Consider the following 17,516-nt stretch of genomic DNA (forward strand, 5'->3'; position numbering starts at 1 on the left):
CCAATAGAGTCTAATTTGCAACTGTCATAAATCTTTGGCAAAAAAAGAAAAGGTAATATGTCAGTTTTTCATGACAGAAGAGAAACATTCATCTTGTCACCATTTACAAAAATTTGTAGAAATATTTAAATACCTGATTTACAAGTAAATCAGTAAGTAGACTAACAAAATTAATCTGAGGCTGTAGTTCGGAGATAGCTTTGAACTACTGATCACTGTTCACTTGTCTTTATTACAGGGATCACCCTTAGGCCAGAGGTGGCATCTTGAAGGTTTAACATCGATTGGAGATTTTTTTTTTTTGGATATTTGACAAAACAGTACTTGTTTGCTTGCCAGATTTTTTCCAAGTCCATGAATATATGGGGGAGGGAGGGAGGAAGCGAGGAAGAGGGAGGAGGATGTAAACAATAAATGAGAACTTCAAAGTAAGAACTAACAATGTAGAACAATGACTTGTATATCTTACAATATACGACAAAACTTATTTGTCTTAGTGTTATGCAGCTGCTAAAAGAAATCAGCACACGATACAAAGCTTTGATATTTTCATAGAAGAAAAAGGTTTCTTAAAAAGAAAAAAAAAAAAAAAAACAAACAACAAAACCACAAACCAAAACCAACAAACAACTAGAACTTTCTACCCAACCGTGTTTACTCAATTTTCACATCCAGGGTTAAAAAAATAAATATTGATAATTTATACAGTGTTTTCAACTATGTAGGCAGGCCGAGGAAGGAGATACTGTACTTGCAAAACATTTGAGATTTATTATATATAAAGACATGCTGTCTTCAGACAAAAGTAATTTGGAACAGTGTATCTCACATCACAATTACCAAGCTATCTTATTTCATTGTGTTATCTCCTTATCTTACATTGTACCCTCAAAAATTGTTAAGAGTAGCTTTGAGGTATATTAATACTTATAACATTTAGAGCAACTTAAGAGGCAGAATAAGCGGCTAAATATCTAGAAGAAAAATTATTTGTACAGAAATTTCTGCAATAAATATAAAATACAATCGTAGTGGATCTAATCTTCCATTTTCTCCTGAAGAAAACTGCTAGAAAAGCTTGCGCTGAGTCTACAGTATGTGGAAAAAATACTGTTCTTTCCCAGCTTCATTGCATTCAGATGTCTGTAACCAGCACACTTGTCACAAGATATAACTTAGTATTGCAGTTTATATTTAATAAGCTGCTTCTAGCCCCTTGCTCAAATAATTCTGAAGATCAATATCTACTCTTGAAGTGTTTTTAGCTGAAGAGAGTTGCACTATAGTATGAAAAGCAAGTGGGAAGGGTAAAAGGTGTAAGATGTATACAGAAATACACCTCATGTTTAACACACTGATGAGTGCGGTGATCACGTTCCCTTCTCATAACAGCCATGAGTTGGAAAATCTTCACAATTAGAACAGGCAGAGTGTGTTAGGAGAGACGACTCGCTGATGTTCTGGGTCTATACCAAAGTGAAATGTGAGTATCATGGCCAAAACATCGAATATGACCAACAGGTCTTAAAAGCGCAAACAGATTTGATTTCCTTGGTATTCAAGGAGCACAGTGGGCAGGAGAATGGGGATGGTGGTGTGTACTTTTGCACCTAGCTGTTTTCACTTGATTGAAATTTCCGAGGCTCTATCAGACTTTAAGAACAAATCCTATAAATTAAAGGAAGTCATAAGTAATACTTTTCCTAGTGGAACATTACACACAACAAAAGCAGGTTTTCCATCTGGGATTCACATTAATGTTGGGCTTTTTTCTTATGTTTGTGTGTGGTGGTTTGGGCCGGATTGGCCACTGAGAGGAGTGACGATGTAACACAGAAATTTTCCAAAAATAAAATAAATTTATAACTATGTTTTGAAACGGCAGATACATTAACCACTCCAAATTCTACATTGAATATCATTAATATTTTTATCCGATGCAATGCCTAAGGTGAAACAAGTGCCTTGTAAAGTCTCTGTTGCAAAGAGCTTAGAGTCTGGACAAACCAGAGACAGACTGAAAGAAAAGAAGTATCAAACAAGTGAAAGATGCAAGCCAGAAATTAGAGTGTAAAAAGACCCTTTACAAACATGGCATTTTGCCCAGATTCAAAGGTCCCTCCACAAAAGTCTGTGTTTATGATCTGGACTATATTATTTGACCTAACAAACATTTATACTTCTCTCCACATATCTAACCTTCTTTGTATCTTTACTCTTTAAAAACACTACAGCCGCTACTTCCAGTTGTAGTATTTTTACAGTGTACTCTTTGAAAAGAAACTAGATATTCATTTAAGTAAAAAATTAATATGACTGCTCTATTTTTACAGCCACTAAAAATGAAAAGCTGTGTCCTAAATTAAATTATACCAGCTTTCCCTCGTCAAGAAAAGTCTGACTTTCTAAATGACAACATTAATACCCATTTGCTGTATACTGAAAAATAATTGAATGGACAATTGTTCTTATTCATATGTAAATGTCATTAGTCTCTTTCAAGAGACAACAATGTATTTTTCATAGATTTCCAAGTTGGGGGTGGTGGGAATAGGGAGAAAAGCATACAGCTTTGTATCCCAACAACTGTAATAACATGAAATGGTATTTTTACTCAACTGGATGTTTTATACAGCTAATAAACATAACATGCATATCAGCACTACAGCACATCGTATTACTTAACAGCGTAATTCAGAGTGCAAGCGTCCCACTTCCATACGTAACAAATATGTCAGCCGCTTGTAGTAGAGACTCTGACATCAGTAAGTACCAAAAAAAGTTCTAAATATGTTTAGGAATTGTGAAAACTCATACATGGTAATAACTTATTAGATGCAATTTCATAAAAGACAGCTCAAAAATGCAACACACTGCATCTTCCATTGCCAGCACTGAAAACAACCCAGTTGAACCTTGTGAACATGCAGAAATCATCCTGACTTCAAAGGGAGTCCGTAAAATCTGAATGCCATAAAATAGTAGATACTACTTGAAAACTTCATATAATTCTGCGTAGTGCCAAGTCCAGTGAAGTAGATGAGTCTGCATACACTGAGTCGACATCGCTTACTTTCTTCCCCAGTGTTATTCCTTATTTTTAATATTTTGTATTTCAGCAGGTACTGAACTTTTTACACTCATTTCAGGATCTCCTACAGCAGTCATTAAAATTGTACTTTTACCTTTATTCACGTGTAGCAAGAAGAGTGTATAGTACCCACTTTTTCTAGTCATTGTCTTTTCTCCCTTAAAAACCAGGATCTACGCATGTAAAGAAATAAAATATCAAACTCTTTTTTTTTTTTTTTTTTTTTTAAGGGAGAGACACTTTGAGGTAGAGATTAATCATGCACCAAAAGATTAATTCCCAGCTGCTTGGCAACCATCTGGACATTCTACTGGTTAAAACACTAGTTTGAATTGCTAACCTACCTCTTTGATCTTTCTCAACGTCTCCAGCCCATATGTGCAATAATTAAAGACATAGTTCACAAACTATTGCAAAAAAAATAAATAAATAACTGTACACGTACGTATATATCTCCATGACCAGACCAATTAGTATTAGGAATTATAAATCACAAGTCAGTTTATGAAAACATGTCTCATCCTGACATACGCTGTATGTCTCACACCAGTCTAGCAATAAAATAAGGTTTGGGTTTTATTGCGTTACATTCTGAAGAGTTATCAAAGGGAGACAGGATGCGATTTCCTCATGCGGAAGACAATGGACAACTTGCATATGTTCTTAGGAACAAGACATTAATCAGCCAGGAATCATGTTAACAGAAGTCAAGATTGCTGCGTTTTTAAACATGAACTAACAGATTACTGTTCAGAATGATTACTGGGTGGTGAGAATCAGTTTACAACTGAATTCTCAATATAAATCTGACACTGCATTCAAAATAGACGCCGGGTTTGTGGATAAAGGAGACAATTCAAACGAACCAGAGAATTTTCAACGTCGCAATACACATTTCTTGGAATAATTTTAAGGGGAATTAAACAGTACTTTCAGAGCCAAGTTGTCACAAGAAAAAAGCTACAGAAAAGTAAAAATCAAGATGAAAGCAATAATTATGTCTTATCTGCCTTTTTGCATTTTCTTGCCCTTTCTTATGGGCCATGCTTCTGTTAACAGAATTCAACATGCATTCCCATATTTTAACAAGAATATTCACCAGAATTAAAAACCTTAACAATTTTTACTCCTTGGAAAACAGCAAGACATTTATGAGCAGACGTTGACTTGGACAGTTCTGGATGAATAGGACAACAAAAGAAGGGGAAGAATGAAGAAAGAGAAGTGGAAGTAAAGAACAGAAGGATCAGAAAAAAAAAATTCCAACACACGAAACTCCAGTTATTGTAAGATTCAAGCTTTGGGCCCACCTATGGATGCCTTTGCAACTCAAATGCTTTCAGAAAGTCCATCAATAACATTCTCCTCCTATTATTAATAGATACCTCTCAGCTCAAAAAGCATAAACAAGACCACCAGCACCATTACATGCTTAAGTAGGTTCCTTTAGCCATATTCAGCTCTCCCAATTCCATGCACGCATGTATCTGCATCCGTCTGCCAAGTAGATTTAAACTCTAGAGACATACATACACATGAGCACACAAACACTTTTATTTCATTATAACAGACAAGAGAAATATACTGATATATTTTGTTACCATTCTTGGAAGACAGGAACAAATTATCTATTTCAATGAGGAAAAAATATCAAATCCATGATGTAGCTAAAAGTACAATAATGTTAATGGTACATTGGTAAAAGCTCAGTTTAATTACAAGAGTCCTTCTTTTAGGATACTGTCTCTATATTAGTTTTACTTTTTGCTTTTAATTTGGCATGCATGAAATGTGATTCATGTATTTAAATACTCTGCTAGAGAACAGAACAATTAAGAGGAAGAAATCAAAACCAAACGGACAATGCTCACTGACCACCATCTCCTCCTAACTGCAGGGACACATGTTTTTATCTTCAAGTTTTCTTTTTCTTTTTTTTTTTCCTCCTAAAAAACCACCTCTTTTCTACGATAACACCAGCATGTCTTATTCACTCTCCTCAAATTCTAAAACTTTCTTTCCTCCCTACATTCTTTCCTCTACATTCTATGCATGGTCCCTTTTGGGGAAAATATCTCTCTCAGCCCTTATGCAACTCTCCATTCCAAGTTATAATCTCTTGCCAGGTAAGCGAGAAGCACAGTAAATCTGCTGCTTTCAACACCTTAAATTCAGAACACTTTTAGCCAGACCAAGATTTAACTATAACATCATCACTGCAGCATGTTGATTTTATCTTAATATATCACCAAATCCCAACACTTTCAGTGCAAAAAAATTATACACATGGCTTGATGATCTTTATAAACGAAACTTGTGTCGTGCAACAAATGGGAGTCCTCATTCACAGGAAAAAGAGAAAAACATAAATAAAGATTACAAAGATAAAGGTTCTAAATAAAAAAATTCTTAATTCTAGGTTCTTCATCTTAAAGACAGAATTCTTGAACACATAGAAAAACTCCACTTCGTCCTTTTCATCTTACTTCCAGTCCTCAATCCCATGAAAATGCATTTTCAGCAGAAAAAGATGTCTTTTTCCCATTCTCTCCAATCTAAGTTATCTTTCACCACCCGGCTCATCTCTCCTTTTCCCTAGGCAGGTACTCCCTCTCTCCCTTGGTCCTCATTCCACATGACAAATCGGTAGAAATTATCCTGCAGGTATTCTGTATCCTCTTGAAAATTCACCCATCGCTTTTCCCAGAACTACTCCTCCCTCCAGTTGCACACCACCAACTACTCCTCCAGCTGACTGTAGGCAGGAGAAACGTTTCTGCCGGGCTGCTTCAGTACACAAGAGGCTGAAAAGCACCCCTGCTCCAGCGTCCAAAGACTTTACCAACGGATTTCCAAAACTCAAAACAGAAGAGAGACAGGAACACAGTGATAAAGTCAACAAAAACATTGGAAACGCTTGATGTTCTCAGTTAACCCAGATAGATGAGGCTTCATAATACAGTTATTGCACAAAGCTTGCCAGTTTGCCTAAACAGAAAAAATGATTTAAGAGTTGGTACTAGCCGAGTACAAATTTACTCCTGGTGTTAATTATAAGTCTCAGCTTAAAAGAATAAAAAGAGAAAATTATTTCCAATATTCTTGCCTCAGATTTGTTTAGGGTTCATTTTGTGAGTCTAGATAAAGAACTATTTTTGCTTACAGAACTAAGACAGAAGGAAACTGAGAAAAGTGCTAACAAAAATTAAAACTGACAAAATGAAAAATTAAGAAACAGATCTTCTTTAAAGAAACACCAAAACTTCTTTAAAGGAAACATCAGATAAACCAGTTGTTTGAGAAAGGTTGCCTAAACATCATATTTTCTTAACATTGCTAAATTCATTTTTTAACTCCAGAAGAATTTCAAACCCTTGCAGTGGTATTGGTTCTGTTTTTCTGAAAAAAATCACAAAGAACTTTTTCTTTCCCCCTCCTCTGCTCCATGGAGAGTTGGGTGGCACTCGGGATGACTGAAGGTGAAGTTCAAAGGGACACTTTTTCCTATTTATCAAGATAAGCCAGTCATGCCATCTGTTCTCTTTTGCTGTACTGCTGAAAACTGATATATTCCTGTTTTGTTGCATCTTCCTTGTTTGAACCCACAATTTTTCGGTAACGACAGTTTCCCAAATGGTTTAATCCATGTCAGAAGTATTTGGGGAAAATATGACTAAAAACCACTGCCTGATGACACTCGCATTTTCATAAAACTGTGATGTGGTTATCTTGAAACTGGCCATGTGTTTAGCATTACAGAGTCAAAACAGGTGCAGGAATGGTTTATGAACAAAGGTCTAAAGGTTAAAAGCAAAAAACCACAGTTATCCTATTTTATGTTCTTCTGTTATACTACAAAGAGGTTGAAAACAGTTAAAGGTTTACCAAAACTCTTTAGTACAGCACTATTTTTCTGTTAATACATTTACATTCTATAAATGAAAAGGCTTCATTCTTAATTAAGCTTCACAACCAAAATAAGATGAAAACACATTTAAGCTTTCTACTTAATAGCACACACATGGTGATTGTGAAACACAGTCTATAACCTTTCCAGTTTAAACTAGCCCACAGTCAAGTAACATTAGCAAAAAGTACTGGATTTTTACTGTGTGGTTTAGAGGATTTTTCCACTGAACTAGCGAAGTATTAGCTGAGTATTTTATGTAGCTACTTGGCATGCATTCCTGTTTATTTAATTTGAAAATATTATTTAAATGACACCATTGTGCTTTCAATTTCTTTATTATTTTGTCTATTTTCACATCTTACGAAACCTCGCCTTGCCTCATTCTGAGGCAACAGTGGTTTGCATATCGTCAATACAAAAGGACAGTCAATATTAGACCAGAGCAGAGAAAGTGAAAGGCACATGTATTGTGCAACTGCCATATCAGGCTGCTTGTTCAAGCATCAAATTAGACTGTCGGCTATCAACATAAAGCAGACTTTCATAGCCATTACTTTATTAACAAGAGAAGTATCCGCAAACCAAATTCACCCTCCTCTCTATCTCAGATAAAGATGTTTTCTGAACTCTCTGCAAGTAGCTTTAGGACAGTTCTAGTAAGTGTCCTTACAAGGTACCACGTAAGAGGAGGGACAATTTCATGCTTTGCAGATGATGCCCCTTCCTTTCCAACTCGTACGTATTTGGAGTCCTAGGTAGGTCTAAGTACACGTGGATAGCTAGGGAACTGTACATATGCCTTGATTTCCCAAGAGCATATGGCTGAAAAGAGAAATTTGAAGGGCAAAGAGAGAAGAGTGTTGCATTTTTTTTTTTTTTTTTAATCGTTCTCCTAATACATGTTGAATTTCCTTTCCTGAAGTCTGGTCCACCAGACCCTTGATTCACTGACTTTCCAAAAAAAAAAAACATGTAATGCTTACATGGTTTCAGAAGAATCTGAAATATCTAATGTGCTAAACATAGTACATTAGAGTTTTATCTTAAGATTGATGTTTTAAGTAAACCGAGTAGTTTTTGACAAAAATATATATATCTATATATATATAGATATATATATCTCTCACAGGCATACAACTTCCTTAAACTACGAAAAAGGAAAAAGTGACAACAGAACTTTACTTTTGTACACATTCAAAACAAAATAACATGGTATGAGAACTAGATAGGCAAGCTTTGACAGTAATCTCACCAATTAACAATGTTGAAAGAAATAATACAAAACCCCACATGAATAAAAGAGGATTGGAGCTAGATGAGGCAAAGATAGAAATAATGTAGGTCCTAGTAGAAATAAGGTCTAGACCCACAGATTTCTAAAGGTATATGGAAAGTAAACAAAAATCCTCACTAAATCAAGGGTTCCATTGCTTCTGTTAAAAGATAGTTTGGAAAATTCCTAGAATTCAAACTACACTAAAAATTCCTTCAATGGAACAGTAAATGTGTTCAGAAAGTCTTTGTTATGCCCTAAATAATTGTGAAACACATTAAGTATTTCATGAAAAGCCCTGTCACTTCAGCGAAAATTCTCTTACATGAGATTTTCTGCTACAACTAACTGCTTTGTGAAAACCCAATTTCCAAAGGAAATGCCCTAATTTACTAATTTGGGTGTAATTTTCTTTTCCTAAAAAGACTAAAAAGAATCTTACCTCTTTTTCATGCATTCGAAATACTGCGTGTTCATCACGAAAAGTGGTACTTTTTCCTAGGCCAATTTTGGGTGTCATCTATTGAATGAGAAAAAGTTCAAAACAACTTAAGTTCAAAGCAGTAATTCCAAGTAAAATCAATCCTAACCAGAAACGAAAAATATTAAGCATGTTTGTTTGCCCTTATAAAATATCAAGGGCATACAAATACCTACCAAAGACACTGGCATCGGTTTTTCCCGCAAATATCTTGGATTTTCTAGCTGAAAAACAAGTTAGAGAAAAAGTAATCATGTCAGCAATGTCTTATTATTTCTTACAAACAGTAAGAAATATCTCTAAATATTCAAAAAAGTTTGCAGTGACAACTTTGGGTGCGTACTTTGAGAGGTAATCTTATCAGCACGGGTATGCTTAACACGGCAACTGTATCACTCAAAAGAACCACAACAGAACAGATTTAAGCCTGCCTTCAGACTTACACACCAGCTCAAGAACTATTTTCCACTAGAAAATTTGATTTTCTATCTGCAAATCATCAAAACAATGCCGTCTCTAGATCCATGGCTGTAACCTAGAAATAACAAATTAGTTTTCTTGTGCATAATTCCTTCTCCTTTACAACATGTCAATGATCCTTAAGAAAAACACTCAGCAGAATGTAAAGGTCCAATAACATAACACTATCTTTTACAAGTTCTAGAAATAGAAAATCTTCATAAGAGATCATTTTATTGGACATGACCTACTCGGCAAGTTTTAAAGTTTTAGTGTTTCCTAATGCAAATGGATCAAAAATTGCCCTTGTTTTCTCCCAAACTTTTACGGTTGTATAAATTCCATCAATGCATGTTTTAAAAGACTTTAGGCAGCTAAGTACATAGCTTATACAGAAGATTTCTAACTATATTGGATAAACTTTCATTAAAATCAGCGTAAAGCTAGAATAAATTTAGAGATTACAATGATTTTAATCTAGTGGTTTCAAAAAAACTAGAGTTGAGTGCATCGAAACTGTATCCACATATGTAACTCATAGAGACAAAGCATAAGGAAATGATTCATTAACAGTACTGTATAATTAAAGCAGCTCTTTCAATCACTATTTTTAAGAACTGAATACAAAACAGTGTTCACAACCCACTTCCTCTATCAGACAACTATATCTTCTTAATTTTCTCAGATGATGAGGCTCAAACATCACATCACAGAGAATGCCTAACACCCAAGAAAAGCTTTCAAGGGTATAATCTTGTAAAATGTGGCAGTGAGATTTGGAATACGAATGCAATTGCAATACACATCTTACAATATTTAGACTCCTTCCCCGCCACCCCCACCCCCCCCACCCCCCCCCAAAAAAAATTAAAGTGATCTATAAGGCATGGCAAATATATCAAATGCTTGTACTTTCTCCACTACTATTAAATATATTTTTGTGTTGAATTTATTGGTGAAGAAGAGACTTAATCCCTCTGAAATTTCAATTTGATACAGTATTATTCATTTCCTGTCCTAAAAGGTTATGTAGGCTCTCTATATGCTGTTGAAGAGTTGTCATATTTCACTCAGAAATAGTTGTAGATAGTAGCAGGTTTAACACATACATTCAATCTCAATGGATAGTATTATTTCATAATTTAATACCATAGCTGCAAGTATATAAAAACAATAATTTAACAAATAACCTATTTCTCTTTATTGTCAATGAGTTTACTAAAACAGATATGTTAAATTTTCTTTCATGTAAAGCTTCTGAGTTGGTTTTATTTCCAAAATTTTTGGTGTTTTGTTTTTGGTTGTTTTGTTTTTTTTTTTAATATGCCACAATGATTGGCATTCAAGAAACATGAGTAGAGTTAGTGAATAATTCCAAAAAAGGAATCTTATATGCACCTACTGCAAAAAAAATTAATAATTTTGGACCCAGAAGAGGAGATTGGTGAGGAGAGGAATTCAGGAGTGAGAACATCACGGGGCGTTAACCACAGAAGGTAGGTAACAGTGGGGGAAAAGAAAATAAATAAAAATCAAGAGAGACAGAACTAAAAAGTACAGAAATTCTGAACTTCAGGAATTCCGAAATTTTGGAAAATTTAGGAGCATTTTTCTTGTCCTACACATTTGCAGCTGCAATAGTATTCTCTATCCAAAATTACCCCATTTTACTAGAATTCTACTCTTCCTTCTAGCTCATTTCGCCTGCTTCCGCATCCATCCCACACACCTGCGCATCACCAGCACAGAGCCCCTCCTCTGGCCCCCCAGAAACCTGGGCAGCAGGTAACGCCAAACCCCTTCACCAGAACCTGGGGGAGTCCCGCGGAGGGTAAGGCAGCAGAACCAAATTTCAAAGGCTTAATTATTCTCCAAAAGCGTGCGCTCTCATGCAAAATGCATACAATCACCCTTTACTTGTGCTTTTTTAAAGCTAAAAATTATTGTAAATATTTACAATTGATTCAAATACTTTATCTGACCATGAAATTAAGCTGTTTACAGTCTTCATTTCAAAACCAATATAAAAAGGTAAGGTATATCACACTTGTTTATGAGAAAGAAGGAAAATGTGTCTCTAATACTTTGTATGGCCTAAGTCTTGCATTTTTTGATTTTGTAACAGCAGCCATATGTGCTTTGAAGTTAAATGTTCCCACTTTGTTACTTGTTGTGGATTATATCCACTTAAACTGATCTGTAAACATTTAATGTCTCAACATTCATTCTTTTCATGCTGGTCTTCTGCAAAACTTCTTGTTCTCAAAATTATACCACATTAAAGGGGGAATATCACAATAAAGAATGCCCAAAAAAGAAAAAAGCTTGTATTTATGAGAAACATGCAAATTTAAAAATAATAAGCAAAAGGTCAAAGACAAACCAAAATACATATGTATAAAACTGAAGGACTGCCATGAGAAGAACAGTAAATCAGATGCTTTTTTAAGAGTATGAACCAAATAAATGTCATCATGAAAGACATCTTTATTTGAACTAGAATTGAACTCTAATTTGTAAATACCACTTCTTAACAAAAATGGCATTTTGAATTTCTTTGTAGAAAAGATTTTGGATTCTCCTGTTCTATGAGGCGGTCCAACAGACAACAAACCGGGTTTCAATTTGCGAGGACTGGCACGGTCACCTTCTAGTGCTTGAGTCCTCCTAAACCTTTGGAGCCTCTAAAGGCTTGGGATGATCAGATCCCCATTACTTAACAGAAATAATCTGCTTTATAAGAATAGACTTAATTGTCTTAAGTTGAAAAACATACGGCAGATATCTGTATAAAGACACAGATTCCAGAACTGAGTTTGAGGTAAATTAGCCATGATTTTTTAACTTTAGTATTTTTAATTTCTATATACAGCGGTCAAAACCGAACATTTCTGAAGCATACAATTTTAAAGCTACCAATGCAAGCAATAGTGAAGTGCTGACAGAAGTAAACCGAGCTGAAACGGGTTCCCCCAAACGCAAGGGGAGTGCAGTAAAAGTCCAAGCGTGAGCACTCCGTACTTCCCCAAGGGTCGTCCTCAGGACATCGACTGCATTTCACCCCTCAGGCTGAAAGCAGCCTACAGGCTCTGGATCTGTCACGGGCCAGAAACTTATACCAAAGCTTCTGTTCTTTTGACACAGTAAATACCACGGCAATGACAACGTTAACGTTCTGCTTTCATTCCACCCCTCCCGAAGTCACTTTTCGGTCTTTGAAAGATGTTTATCAAAGTACACTCATGCTCAACAATGCAGAACTGTAGCTTATTACAGTTCAGTACCAGAGTCCGAAGGTATGCTGTATATATTAAGATTCAGTTAAAAAGAAAAAAGAAATCACATTTGGATCAGCAGGCTTGTTACACATTCCCCCTTAAGCTTCTTCAAAGACAAAATGTGATTGTTTTCAAAACAAAGATGGAAAAAACACACATGAAAGAGTTAAGAACACTTAAGATTTTGAAATGGTAAACAACTAAACTGAACCTTGCCCTAAGTTCTTACTTTAATCTAACAAACCCAGCCAGCCAGCATGTTCCCTACAGAAATAACTGCTGAGTCGCTTCAGGAAATTTGAGTAAGGACATTCTTATCTAACATCATAATTTGTAGGGAAGTTCACTTTAATGCTGCTTCTGCAGACTTAGTGGAAGGACATTAAAGCACATGAAGATTGTTTGTCAGCATGGAAGTTGAATTTATTTTTTGAAGTCACAACACCACTTGGAGTTCACTGTGGGAAAGTTTTTACTGCATTGCTGCCCTCCAACACCACAACATATACAGTAGGTATGTTTATAGTAAGCAGACAGACTAAGAAACCAAACAAAAGATAATCAAATGGTTTGTGCAGAAATGGTTGAGCTTAACTAGACTGGAAAGACACAGGCAGATGTGAGCCAAGTACACAAAACAGGCATAACATAGACTGTTGCTGTAGCCACCCAAGAACTCTCTATGCTTGCATCTACTTTAACCCTGTGTTATATGGAATTTCTCCAAGAAAGGAGAACGGAATGCAAGCCACTGACTGTGGAATTTCTTTGGTCTAAGTCCTCTTAAACCTTTATTAGGCAATAACATTTCCCATGATAAATTCTTCCGGGCAGGACCTGAATGTCCAGGTTCTTTGTATGGAAGATCCCACATCACTTCTGGTAAAAGCTAAAGAGTTAATTCTTGTCCTGGCTGAATTCCAATGATGAAATTATGCTCTCCCTGATTAAAAAACCCTTTGCTGTTTCCCCAGGGTACGATCTCTTTGTATGCTTTCCACCTAAAATAAAGTGCTGAATTTCCTGGGATGTTTAAAAGAGTTGCTTTGTCACACCTAAAATTAGCTACAATTCAGTGACAAATGAAACCGTATCAGAAGCATCATGAAAAATATACATATAGGCAGATCAGGTAAGAATATGCGGGCTTTAATTCATTGTTGTTTCTTTACATAACTTACACTTTCTATCCAAAAACTGTGTTTGACTACCATCTAAAAAGCTTAAAACTACAAGAGGGAAAGAGAAAAAACAACAACAAACCGAAATGCAAGTTTAATTCTGTTATCCAGCAAACTTCTTTTCCTGACACTACATATATTCCATAATATTTTATTATTTTTTGAGATATAACTAAAGGGAAGGTGAGGATGTCCCGTTTACGAAGGGTACTAAATTTGCAACAACTTGTAGAAGTCTATTGACAGCTGTTCATAAAATAAGATAGCTGAGGGGGTTTTATTATATTCTAAAATCACTAAAGAATGACAAAGAAAGTTCAGAGTAACATTTACAAAAATTACTTGCATTTGTCTAAACTCTGGCGCTGAGACTTTTCCCTTCAAACAGCAATACAAAAGCATTTCTTCTTTTCTACACCGCAAATGCAACTTCGAGTCATGAACACTTAATAAAGGATAGCCCCACATCAGTTTAGGTAAGAGTCAGTAAGGGCTAAGAAAAACACATTTTTATAATATATTTTAAAATAGCTCATAGTACTCCACATATGAAAGGCAAATTTATCACAATTAAAACTCAACTTTTTTTTTTAAAAAACATTTACCGATGCATGACTAGAATCTAAAGAACTTGAACAATAAAATGTTTGACAGAGACAATCAGGAATGCTACAAGGCAAGTAGAAAAATTCTTTTATTACTCATGAGAAGCAACAATATTAGCAAAGTAATGCAATAGTCTTACTTCTCATGTAGAAAATGTTATTACTGCTAATAACAAATATCTAAAGCCTCCCTATTACAGTCTGTTAACCTTTGACCTCTGCTTAGTAGAGAATTCACAGAACTATTTCCCAAAACTTTCCACAATACTCTTAATAATAATAATAATAAAATCTCAGCCACTGATGTAAGCATATCATAGGAAGTGAAAATACATTTCGTACGTGACCTTAAAAATACACGACCTTTGAAGAAAAGTGAATTTAGAATATATCAAAGAAGTAGAAGCCCAAAAGATAAGGGTAAAAATAAATTAACAGTTTATAATTGGTCATCATAATCCAGCCAAGCCTATACTGAAAGAGTGAAGGCTTAGCAGCAACTCGCAGCTGGAAGATGCTATGCTTTTCTCACCTCTACATAGAGGACCTATCTAAATATTTGCAGATTCTTAAATTAAAGCATATTCTCCATATAGACTTGCTTGAAATAAGAATAGCTTCCCAAAATTTCAAGGATTCTTACTGAGAAAAATCCTTGTATAAGGACTTGTCTGAAATTCCCAGCATCAGTTCTGTCCCCATCATTGCAAGAAAAATGTACAGAAGCAGACATTCTTTACCAGACTAGCAACCCTGATTCACCATTTATTCCATGACACAAGTAAAACAAAACAAAAACACCAAGGAAATTTTGAAAAGCTTTTTCAAAACAACTGTTCTTTATATTAGGCAGTTCAAAGTGAAAGCCATTCTATATTTCCTTTCCTAACTTTCCCCCACTACTGAAGTATTCTTCTGGGTCAAGGGTCTTCCATATCTGAGGAGGGATGGCTTGTAAATTAAGTTTCTCAAGTGTTCTGCAAAGGTGGCTGGCAATTAAAAAGACAGCTAGATGTTTCTATGGCAATGTAAATGCTTACAAACAATAGCAGTCACATCTTGCACTCAAACCTTCCAGATTCTGAAGTGCTGTTATCGTAGTAGCTTTAGTAAGTTTAGTAAGCTTTTTTTTTTCCTCCATTTTTTAGAATTACATAATCTTCTTTAAGTATGAAACTCTACTTAAAACTTCCCGACCCTTTAAGAACCCACTGGAGGCTGTGATCCATAGCAGGGAAACACTGTTCAACAGCAACCACTTACAGACCTCTCTTTTACAACCTCAAATCCTTTTTGTCAGGTTAACTCCCAACAAGTCTTATCAGGCAATCAAAGTCTCTCACTAGTGACTTGTTTAATTACCATCCCTGGAGAGGAGACTTGAAAAACTGATTTATGTGTCACGGTAGCCAATTTGTTATCCAAGAGAGCTCCATATCAGTGGAAGATCATCATAGTTTAATAACCATCCATTATCAACACAACATGATTGCAAACTGGAGTTTCAATTAGAAAAAGAAATAAAAAACAAATAAAATTAAAGAGATAAGCAAGCAGGCAGATCAACACTGATATAAAAATGCTGGATATAAAGAGATTCTTTGTCAGCATCAATTGGAACAATTTGTAAAATGGCCATGAGCAAGTTTCCCCCTTAAAGCAGCTTTAAAAGCTCAGGGTATTACAACTATCTGTTCATATAATCCAGGTATTTATACAACCCAAATATCCAAAATCTGCAAGTGACTGCTTGCACATTTCTTTCAGACACCTGCATAGCGCTTTCACAAATTGGAGCTGACTGCTTTTGAAAAGCTTCCCAGAGATCCACTCTCCCCACTTATTCGTCCAAGTCTAGAAGTGCTAGAAATTGGTTTTGTATGACTCTAAGACAAGGAGCTCCAAGGAGCAATACCATGCCCCCAGACTACTATTTTCACTAATCTCCACCTTCAGTTTGGAGAAAGAAGTCAGGCAGCTCCTGGACTGTTTCAAGGTCAAGACTTTCTTCTCTTTCAGAAGTAAAGCAAGAAAGCAATTTGCATTTAGAATGGTGACAGGCACCAAAACAGCAAGAGAAGCACCAAGGAGGACACAAAAAAGTTAACATTCTCTTTTATCATTTGTTTTTACTGAAGAGAACTTAGCAAAACATTGAGTGTAATAGCCAAGATTTTTAAATGCTGTCATATCCCTCTGGGTTGACACTAGTGTAAGAAGAATAAAGATTATTTGGTAACTGAGTAAATTGACAACATGAAAATACGTGACACTATTTTCGAAAAAACAATGGTGAAGTAGTTCATTAGAAACCAGCTCTTATCCCTCCTAACTTCAGCTGCCCTCTTCTCCCAAATACAACTGAGTGAGCTCTCAACATGTGAGAATAAGCAGAAAATGTGAAAGAAAAAAAAAAAGAAAAAACTCTTTATTGAAATAAAAGCTCATCTTAATAAAATTAAATGGTTATATTAATCCTAATCAAATAGGTTAAAGATTTGACGGTACAGGGGAAAGGGTATAAGAAGAGACAGAACACAACAGAAAAAATACATCAAAATATAGCTACAGAGAGAAGGAACTTCACTAGGACCTTAGAATTATCATGGACTAATAATAAAACCAAGGGAATAAAGCCTTATGTAACAGTAGTCTTATATTAAAATAAAATTTAAATTCATCTAATACATCTACGTCCAAAATATTTGATTAACTGCTCAGGAACAACACATAAATCAAGCCCCGCATATTAAATTTTTTCATGCAAACATCAGAAAAGATTAACACAGATTTGCATTGATCTTAGCTAGCAATTTTTTCACCCGTCCTTACAAAAATATATTCACTGCCTCACTGTATTTACCTCTTGTGCTACACCAGCACAAAAATATAGAGGATATGTTCAAATCCTAAGAAACTATGATAGTTTGAAAATAGATTTGATTTTACAGAAGTGTTTTCAACAGTGGTTTAGAGTCTAAAAAAAAAAATTCAATACAGATTAAAGTCCTCCTAGTTGTAAACATGGAAAGCTTTGGGAAGATATCTTCTACATTTTTGCTGAGATCCAATAAATACTAGTGATGAAGTTGTTGAGCTGTGCGAGAAAGAACTCCTCGTTATTCCATCCCCACAGTAGATTCTCTTTCAGATACCTTAGTTTTGATATATCACAGTCAGGACAAATCTCAGCATTGTAGCAAAAATGCCGCATTCACAAACACATTCTAAAGCCACG

The 17,516-nt window shown here is 35.3% G+C and overlaps 1 protein-coding gene across 9 annotated transcripts in view; it reads right to left on the bottom strand.

The window, feature by feature from the left end:
- CEP112 (centrosomal protein 112) overlaps nt 1-17,516 on the bottom strand; it is a 171,889-nt gene that overhangs the window by 140,962 nt on the left and 13,411 nt on the right. For all 9 annotated transcript variants that reach the window (XM_074608019.1, XM_074608018.1, XM_074608023.1 and 6 more), the window contains 2 exons: nt 8,932-8,979; nt 8,717-8,794 (listed from right to left, as the gene is read on the bottom strand). In XM_074608019.1, the coding sequence (XP_074464120.1) occupies nt 8,717-8,794; nt 8,932-8,979 (126 nt within the window). The remainder of the gene's footprint in view (nt 1-8,716; nt 8,795-8,931; nt 8,980-17,516) is intronic.

Source organism: Larus michahellis, chromosome 14 (assembly GCF_964199755.1).
Source record: "Larus michahellis chromosome 14, bLarMic1.1, whole genome shotgun sequence".
In the NCBI taxonomy this organism is placed as follows: Eukaryota; Metazoa; Chordata; class Aves; order Charadriiformes; family Laridae; genus Larus; species Larus michahellis.